The following is a 10,000-nucleotide window of genomic DNA, read 5'->3' on the forward strand; positions in this document are numbered from 1 at the left end:
CAGGCCGAAGGCATGGGGAGAGAGTATGTTTAGTGGTCTCCACCAGGCTGAAGGCATGGGGAGAGAGTATGTTTAGTTGTCTCCACCAGGCTGAAGGCATGGGGAGAGAGTATGTTTTACATTCTGACCTGAGATCAGATTCTAAAAAATGTCTTCTATGGCAGTCGCTCAAAAATAGCAGACCTACAAGCTCATAGCGCGCCACTCGGTGGCACGCTATGAGCTTGTAGATCTGCTATTTTTCAATAGCTAAAGCACGACATGATGCTAGATTCCTTTTTGGAAGATAATACTAGTCTGCTACTATAACTAGCAGAGAAATAAGTATTAACAGTGATTTTTTGTAAAAGAACTGTGTCTATTTTGGAGGTTTATTGTTCTCTCTAGATTAATACGACAACTTATTATCTTAATTATGATGACGTGATTTCTGTAAACCATGTCAGGAACTGTACAACTGGATAGAGATGAGGTTCAGCTCTCAGCCCAGTAGATGGCGCCACAACCCCAGATTTTAAACTTGGATTTCAGATTTTGTTTTAGTGTTAGAATCGATGACATTACAGTAGTCTGCCCTATACGTGTCATTTAAAAAGAATATTAACAACAAATAAAACTTGGTTAAAGGGACACTTCACCCTTTTTGCAAAAGAATATATGTTAATGACTTTTAGAAGCTTTAGAACACTTTCCTGGGGGTCTTTATGTGTGTAAACACTTTCCTGAGGGTCTTTATGTTATGTGGTTTTAGATATTTTAGATTGTAGCAGTGAGCCCAGTGTCTCTGATGTCATGGACACTGGGCTCACTTCCTTCCTGGACTACAATTCCCATAATACTTTGGTGCACTGCTCCTCCTTGTGGATAGGGGGGGAGAGCTGTCTTACTGAGACAAAATGTAGTCCAGGAAGGTAGTGAGCCGAGTGTCCATGACATCAGAGACACTGGGCTCACTGCTACAATCTAAAATATCTAAAAACACATATTACACACATAAAGACCCCCAGGAAAGTGTTCTAAAGCTTCTAAATGTCATTAACATTAACATTTTTTGCAAAAAGGGTGAAGTGTCCCTTTAACTATGATATCAAAAGGACGGAAAAACAACAATGTATTTATTTTCATGGTAACTATTTTGGCAACAGACAAACAAACACAAATAAATTAAAAAAAACATGACATGGGTCCTTGATGTTTTTCAAGCCAAGGACCCCATAGCTGAGAGAGACAGGGGCGTCCCCAGGACAATAATGACCCCATAGCTGAGAGAGAGGGGCGTCCCCAGGACAATAATGACCCCATAGCTGAGAGAGAGGGGCGTCCCCAGGACAATAATGACCCCATAGCTGAGAGACAGGGGCGTCCCCAGGACAATAATGACCCCATAGCTGAAAGAGACAGGGGCGTCCCCAGGACAATAATGACCCCATAGCTGAGAGAGAGGGGCTTTCGGTGATCAATTGGTGAGCTTGTAGATCTGCTATTTTTCAAAAGCTAAAGTATAACAAATTGTGTGTGTGTGTGTGTGTGTGTGTGTGTGTGTGTGTGTGTGTGTGTGTGTGTGTGTGTGTACATTTGTGTGTGTGTGTGTGCGCGTGCGCGCGTCCAACAGGTCCCTGACAGTAAATCGGCAACGTCCGCCAAGCCCGCGGCGGTCTTAGCCCCGCCCCCCGGACACCATCGCTCTGCCTCTCCCCTAAGCCCCTCCCCCTCTCCCCTGAGCCCCTCCCCCGAGCTCCGACACTCGCCGGTGACTCCGCCCACCCTGGAGGAGCTCCGCCTCCAGCTGCGTGACGTCCGCGCCTCCGTGGAGTCGCTCAAGACCCAGCACAGGTGCGTGCGTGCGTGTGTGTGTGTGTGTGTGTGTGTGTGTGTGTGTGTGTGTGTGTGTGTGTGTGTGTGTGTGTGTGTGTGTGTGTGTGTGTGTGTGTGTGTGTGTGTGTGTGTGTGTGTGTGTGTGTGTGTCAATAATCATGACCCTCACTGTCTACAACATGGACAGCATCAGACCATAGTGTCTATATGGGCTGTATTTTGCGTGTCTTAAGTACCAGGTCTTATTCCCTAACTTGAGTAAACTAAAGACCTGGAGGCGTGGTCAATTCTCATTGGCTATTCTGAGTGGCCAAAGAGCATTGACCACGCCTCCAGGTCTTTAGTTTACTCAAGTTAGGGAATAAGACCTGGTACTTAAGACACGCAAAATACAGCCCTATGGATCATATATTAAACGGCTGTAATATAGCCAGGCATGACAGAATTGTGAACATTGTTGCCAAAGATGTGTCACCTATATGTTTCATTCCTCCGTTGTGTTTCACAAAAATTCCTGTGTGAAACCAGAAATGTTTCAATGCAATGACCCAACCGTGTTTGCAAATATAACTGCAAATACACCAGATGTCATTATAATTGACGAGAACAGCAGAGAGGTTTTTCTATTGGAAGTTGGCTGTGCTTTTGATTCAAGTTTAGAGGAAGCTTTCCTTACTAAACAAGTAAAATATCAACCATTAGTACAGGCCATTACACAACTGGGCTATACGTGTCAGCTCATTGTTTTTATATTTGGCAGCCTCAATCTCCTCCATTATAGGCAGTCGGTCTATTTGGAGGAGAAGGTGCTTTTTGTACCCATGATTTACTTTCGGTGTTGGAGAATAATATGACAATGGAGGATATTGAACAGTATGTTGCGAGCTGCTTTGCCTTACAGTTGGACAACCCTATAATCCTCAGGCCTCTGACCACTAGCCTGTGGACATGTATATAAAAAACATCCATATAAAAACAATGAGCTGACACGTATAGCCCAGTTGTATAATGAAACATTTCTGGTTTCACACAGGAATTTTTGTGAAACACATCGGAGGAATGAAACATAGGTGACACATCTTTGGCAATAATGTTCACAATTCTGTCATGCCTGGCTATATACAGTCCTTTGTAAATAGCACTACTTACACACAAAAAAAGTGTGGTTTGTTGAAAATGTTTAATGTTTTTTACATTTTTGATTAAACTGGCACAATAATTCTATTAATTAAATTATAATTGAATTAAAATTGTGCACAGCGACTGCAGATAGAGACTCTCTCTCTCTCTCCTCTCTCTATCGAGGCTGGGTACCACAAAGTTACACCAAAATACCCCCAATATTGTGTATCATAATGTGTCTGTGTCATGATGTGTCTGTGTCACGCAGACAGGAGATGAAGAAACTGCTCAGTGAGCTGGACGAGGAGAAGAGAATCCGCCTTTGTTTACAGGTGAGATGCATTCTGGGTAATCGCAGGTGAGATGCATTCTGGGTAATGGGTAATCACATGCGAGATGCATTCTGGGTAATCGTGATGTTTACAGGTGAGATGCATTCTGGGTAATCACAGGTGAGATGCATTCTGGGTAATCACAGGTGAGATGCATTCTGGGTAATCGCAGGTGAGATGCATTCTGGGTAATGGGTAATCACATGCGAGATGCATTCTGGGTAATCGTGATGTTTACAGGTGAGATGCATTCTGGGTAATGACAGGTGAGATGCATTCTGGGTAATCACAGGTGAGATGCATTCTGGGTAATGGGTAATCACAGGCGAGATGCTTTCTGGGTAATCGTGATGTTTACAGGTGAGATGCATTCTGGGCAGTGTTGGGCGCGTTACTTTAAAAAAGTAATTAGTTATAGTTACTAGTTACTTCTCCAAAAAAGTAACTGAGTTAGTAACTGAATTACTCTATTGTAAAAGTAACTAGTTACTAGGAAAAGTAACTATTTGCGTAAAAAAAGTTGTAATATGTCTAAGAATTTGGATTGTTTTTGGGAGCAGGTTTCACAAGGTGCATAGAGTAGAACAGCATAGACAGGTACTTACAAGTTACAACTTACACATAAGACATAATAACCTTTTGCCATGAGGGAGAAATAAACTTCAACTTCAATATGTATTGCACTTCAATATAATATTTATTGAACCTCAACAGTAAACCAGGTGTAATTGCCTACACCAGTGGCTCTCAAACTTTTTGGACCTCAAAAGCCCAACAACAACAAGACAAGACAACTGGTAGACAATACTGTCTAATTAAAGACACAAATTGGCTCAGAACTTAAGACAACTGGTCAGTGGTCAGTCAGTCACTCACACACACACACACACACACACACACACACACACGAGAGGCCCTCCCCTGCATCTCTCTCTCTCTCTCTCTCTCTCTCTCTCTCTCTCTCTCTCGCTCTCTCTCTTTGCATGCAGTCAGGCTGTCAACATTAGCTTTAGCATTAGCATGGTCTGTGTAGCATCAAGCTTTCACAACTGACTGCTGTTTGTTTTATTCTAACCGTGTGAAGCCCAACACACACCGGCTCGCCGCGCCGCCTGGAAAATAGAACTGGTTCTATCGGCGCGCCAGGCGACGCGGCGCGACGGAGCCGGTGTGTGTTGGGCTTCATGTTTGCAGCAGCAGGATGAGCAGCAGCAGCAGCCCCATTGCACACACGCACACACACACACACAGAGTAGACACACACAGCCGGCCCGTGGTAACAGAAAGCTTGGGGACGCTTAACATAATAACGGAGCACATTTCATTGTCAGTAACGGTAACTGCGTTGTAACGATGACAATTGTAATTAATTAGATTACCTGTTACTGAAAAAAAATAACGACGTTAGGTAGCGCCGTTTGTTTAAACGCCGTTATACCCAACACTGATTCTGGGTTATCACAGGTGAGATGCATCCTGGGTAATCACAGGTGAGATGCATTCTGGGTAATCACAGGTGAGATGCATTATGGGTAATCGTGATGTTTACAGGTGAGATGCACTCTGGGTAATCAAGCTGTTTGTGTTTAATTTGGGGTCAATAGGGTCTTATAGGGTTAGGGTTTGGGTTAATTTGGGGTCAATAGTGTTGTCTTTGATCAGTACATTAAGTATCTTGGATTGACCTTTAGATGAGAACATGACATTTAATGATGCTGTGAATATCCTATCTCAGTCAGCGGGAAGGGCACTAGGCTCTGTCATGAACACAGTTAAACACTGTGAATATCCTATCTCAGTCAGCGGGAAGGGCACTATAGGCTCTGTCATGAACAAAGTTAAACACTGTGAATATCCTATCTCAGTCAGCGGGAAGGGCACTATAGGCTCTGTCATGAACAAAGTTAAACACTGTGAATATCCTATCTCAGTCAGCGGGCAGGGCACTATAGGCTCTGTCATGAACAAAGTTAAACACTGTGAATATCCTATCTCAGTCAGCGGGCAGGGCACTATAGGCTCTGTCATGAACAAAGTTAAACACTGTGGAACGTTTAGGATTCAATGCTTACACACAACTTTACGAACCAGGCGTATGTCCGGTGTCTGACGATGCTTCTGGTGTTTGGGGTTTGCCGAGAATACGCGAGCTGTAACAACGTGCACCATAGAGCTATTAATAATAATAATAAAACTTTATTTGTATAGCACCTTTCATGACATGAAGTGCTTTACAGAACAATGGAGAATAAAAAGAAAAGCAAGGCAACGACATTAAAAAACAAGCAGTAATGCAATACAGTGAGGACATGAAAAAAAAAAAAAAAAAGATCAATTAAAAGCAATGTTGTAGAAGTGGGTCTTGAGCTGAGCTTTAAAAATGTCTACAGAGGCTGCCTGACGAAGGTACAGAGGGAGCTTGTTCCATGCCGACGGCATGAAGCATATTAGATCCTTTCTGGGAGTCCATAAACTGACTCCATTGCTAGCAATTAACGAGGATATGGGATGGGAAGCATCAGACACAAATGTGAAATGATACGGCTATGGAATAGACCTGTGAAGATGTCTGAGGAGAGACTCACCAAAAAGATCTTTAACCCAATTCTGACCTGAGATCAGATTCATACGAGGTTGGTTTCCACTGGACACACACTGGTCTGATTAACCCATTCTGACCTGAGATCAGATTCTAAAAATGTCAGTCGTTCTTCGATTTTTCAAAAATAGCAGACCTACAAGCTCATAGCACGCCACTCGGTGGCGCGCTATGAGCTTGTAGATCTGCTATTTTTCAATAGCTAAAGCATAACATGATGCTAACACCAAAATGGGTTCCCGTTCAGAATGGGTTAACTGGGATCTTAGAGGTTGGTCACCCCTGGACAAATGAACCGAGAAGTTTACTTTATTCAAATGATTTGATGTTTTTTATTTTTCAAAATAGATTAAAATGTAATGTTCAACAAATTAGAAATGCAATGTTCTCCAGGTACAAAGAAAACTGGTGTATAGGGACCTATGGTACAAACCTAAGTTGCGAACCCACTGCCTTATAAAGGACAACCTTATGTGAAGTATAATTTAAACAAAATACAACGATCTCTCTGTGCTCAAATAAGGTCAGGAACATTACCATTAGCACTGGAGACTGGCAGCTGGCAGGGGGGGGCTCAGAGTGCGTCCACTAAGGAAAGTAGGCTTTCTAATGACACAACCCGCCTTGGTTTTGGTGAGTAGCTAAAACGTTCTTTTTATTTACGCCAAAGAGGAGAGGCTGGTCTGATTTCGATTTGAGATTTAAAACGTAAAGTCCCATAGCCTTATACTGCGCAGGGCAGAATGGTAGAAGCAGTAGAAGGCTATGGACCAGAGCTAGGGATTTCCTAGATTTAAATGACTATGTAAAAATGGAGATATGTTTTGCCAAAGGGACTTTCGTTGTAGCAGATTTTATTCGTCAAGCTTGGGGAAAGAAGACAGAGTATACTCTGTATACATCTGAGGTGTAATATAATAAATTTTGTAATGTAAACATGCTGTAAAATGCATAAATTATGTAATGTAAAACATGCTGTATAATTGCAAATGTGAAATGGTGTCTTAATATAAACCCATGAGGATTGGGGCACACGGTGTGCATGACATGAAAATAAATAAACAATCAATCAATCAGAAAAAATCACACCTGTGTGAACCGAGTGGTGCAACTCCCCTCTCTCCCCCCTCCTCTCTCTCTCTCTGTCTCTCTCTCTCTCTCTCTGTCTCTCTCTCTCTCTGTCTCTCTCTGTTCCGTCAGATTGGCTTTATTATGGATATCAATCCGCGTTGCTGAGAACTATTTTTTCATTATTATTTTGGCTCGGCCTTTCCTTCTTTAGCAAACCTAGACAGTCAGAAGTTGGATTTGCGTCCAGCAGGTGGCAGCCATGTCACATACTTCTCTCGTTCCAATTTCACGCATGCGCACACCACTCGTGCTCACACATACAGGTACACAAACAAACAGGTACACGGACATTGCTGGATGTAGGAGTGGTTGCACCACTCAAAAATGATTGATGATTGATTTGAACTGTAAAACGTTCTCGGTGTTTTTTACGACAGATGGAAGTGTACAGTGTTCATTTGAACTGTAAAACGTTTCTCTGTGTTTTTCCGACAGATGGAAGTGTACAGTGTTGATTTGAACTGTAAAACGTTTCTCTGTGTTTTTCCGACAGATGGAAGTGTACAGTGTTGATTTGAACTGTAAAACGTTTCTCGGTGTTTTTCCGACAGATGGAAATGTACAGTGTTGATTTGAACTGTAAAAAACGTTCTCTGTGTTTTTCCGACAGATGGAAATGTACATTGTTGATTTGAACTGTAAAACATTTCTCGGTGTTTTTACGACAGATGGAAGTGTACATTGTTGATTTGAACTGTAAAACATTTCTCGGTGTTTTTACGACAGATGGAAGTGTACAGTGTTGATTTGAACTGTAAAACGTTTCTTGGTGTTTCTCCGACAGATGGAAGTCGAGCACATAAAGAAGAGCCTGTCCAAATGAAACCACAACGCCATCGTCGTCGGCGCACTCTGATGACATCATCACCACCACCACCACCACCGCCACACACACACACAGCGGAAGCAGAAAGAATCGGAACGGCGACATCATCAAAAATGGCCTCCAGAACCGCTAACTGCTAACGCTAAGCCAAAACCTGTTCGTGCCAAATGACCTCATCAACAGTGTTGGGGGGGGGGGGGGGGGGACACGGAGCGCTGTGATTGGTAGGTTTCCCGCGCGGCGACAACCTCGCCACCGCCATGACGGTTCGGTTTGTTTTTCACTGACGTGTGTGTGTGTGTGTGTGTGTGTGTCTGTGTGTGTGTGTGTCTGTGTGTGTGTGTGTGTGTGTGTGTGTGTGTGCGTGCGTGTGTGTGTGTGTGCGTGCGTGCACATATTTGTATTACCATAACCTGTGGGGACAGTAGAAGTGAATGAGTGCACGGTGGCGCCCCCCTGTGGGGATCGGTGGTACAGTCGGTATAGTGCTGTCGCCTCACAGCTATAGAAGGTCCTGGGTTCGATTCCCGCCGTGCCCAACCTGTCGATGTGGCCTTTTTACCTGTTTTTGACTCCAAGCCGTTATTAACCCATTCTGACCTGAGATCAGATTCATACGAGGTTTCCACTGGACACACACTGGTCTGATTAACCCATTCTGACCTGAGATCAGATTCATACGAGGTTTCCACTGGACACACACTGGTCTGATGATTAATTTTATTTCTGTCCTTTTTATTTCTTTATCTTAATAATATTTCTTTCTTACGACAAAGAGGAAAAAAAACCCTCAAAACTGCTTCAATGCGAGTTGTTTAGATTTTCTCTCTCTATATAAAAAAAATATATATATAGATATATATATATAAAATATACTTTTATATGTCGGTGTTCTAAAATATGCTGTATTCTGTATGTGTGCAGATTTTAATAAAAAAAAAAAACACAAACGTGTGTAATCGTAATTTTTCGAGTGAGAGTCGCTTGCCCATGCAGTGTGTGTTTATGCGCGTGTGCGTGCGTGCGTGTGTGTGTGTGTGTGTGCATGCGTGTGCGTGCGCGCGAGCGCATGTGTCTGTGTACGTGTGTCTCATGCATGTGTGCGTGCGTACGTGCGTGTGTGTGTGTGCATGCGTGCGCGCGATAATAATCATAGTTATTTGTATTTGTTCGAGTGAGAGTCGCTTGCCCATGCGGTGTGTGTGCCCGTGTGCGTGTGTGTGTGTGTGTGTGCATGCGTGCGAGTGCATGTGTCTGCGTGCGTGCATGCGTCTCATGCGTGTGTGAGTGCGTGCGTGTGTGTGTGCATGCGTGCTTAGTTTTCATTCAGTTTAACATCTGTGAAAAAACGAACATATTTCGTCACAGTTTATTTATTTTTAGATATTTTTATCGATAGCGTATACAGTAATTAGGAAAGGGGGGGAGAGATGTGGGGGGGGGGGGAAGGGGAGGGGGGAAGACACGCAAAAAAAAAAGGCAGACAGGATCGGGAATCGAACCTGCGGCACACTGTCGGGCTGTGTTACCGGCCTAGGTGCCTGCCGGCGTCGATTTCGTCGACTAAAACTAAGACGGAAAATGTTCGTCGACTACCTTCTTCCACTGACGAACACTAAATGGACACTAAATGAAAACTAAGCTACGGTGACTAAAACGAAGACTAAATATATACTGAGAATTTCGTCGACAAATAAAAACTAGACTATAGTCGCGCTTGTAGATCGGCTGTTTTCAGCGAGTGTAAAATCAGTCAATCCGACGGCATCAAGGCACCGCCAAAACACATCTTAAGTCATTCTGACCTGAGATCAGATTCATACGAGGTTTCCGCCGGACACACACTGGTCTGATGAACCCATTCTGACCTGAGATCAGATTCTAAAAATGTCAGTCGTTCTTCGATTTTTCAAAAAATAGCAGACCTACAAGCTCGTATCGCGCCACTCGGTGGCGCGATATGAGCTTGTAGATCTGCTATTTTTAAATAGCTAAAGCATAACATGATGCTGACACCAAAATGGGTGCCCGTTCAGAATGGGTTAAGTCGACTAAGATCTTATGATTATTTAGTCGACTAAAACTACACTAACGCTAAAACATCCCAGGTGACTAAAAGAGACTATAATAAGGACTAAACTATAACTCAAATCAAAAAAATTGCTGCCAAAAAAA

General features: G+C 43.2%; 1 protein-coding gene across 1 annotated transcript in view; it reads left to right on the top strand.

Moving 5' to 3' along the window:
- sh3kbp1 (SH3-domain kinase binding protein 1) overlaps positions 1-7,967 on the top strand; it is a gene marked incomplete at its 5' end in the record, with an annotated part of 38,437 nt that extends 30,470 nt beyond the window's left edge. Inside the window, 3 exons of the mRNA XM_083777629.1 lie at positions 1,613-1,833; positions 3,206-3,269; positions 7,784-7,967. Of these exons, the coding sequence (XP_083633755.1) occupies positions 1,613-1,833; positions 3,206-3,269; positions 7,784-7,822 (324 nt within the window). The 3' untranslated portion in view covers positions 7,823-7,967. The remainder of the gene's footprint in view (positions 1-1,612; positions 1,834-3,205; positions 3,270-7,783) is intronic.
- Between the last annotated feature and the right edge of the window lie 2,033 nt (positions 7,968-10,000).

The sequence above is a fragment of the Protomyctophum parallelum genome (assembly GCF_964188405.1).
Source record: "Protomyctophum parallelum genome assembly, chromosome: 12".
Classification (NCBI taxonomy): domain Eukaryota; kingdom Metazoa; phylum Chordata; class Actinopteri; order Myctophiformes; family Myctophidae; genus Protomyctophum; species Protomyctophum parallelum.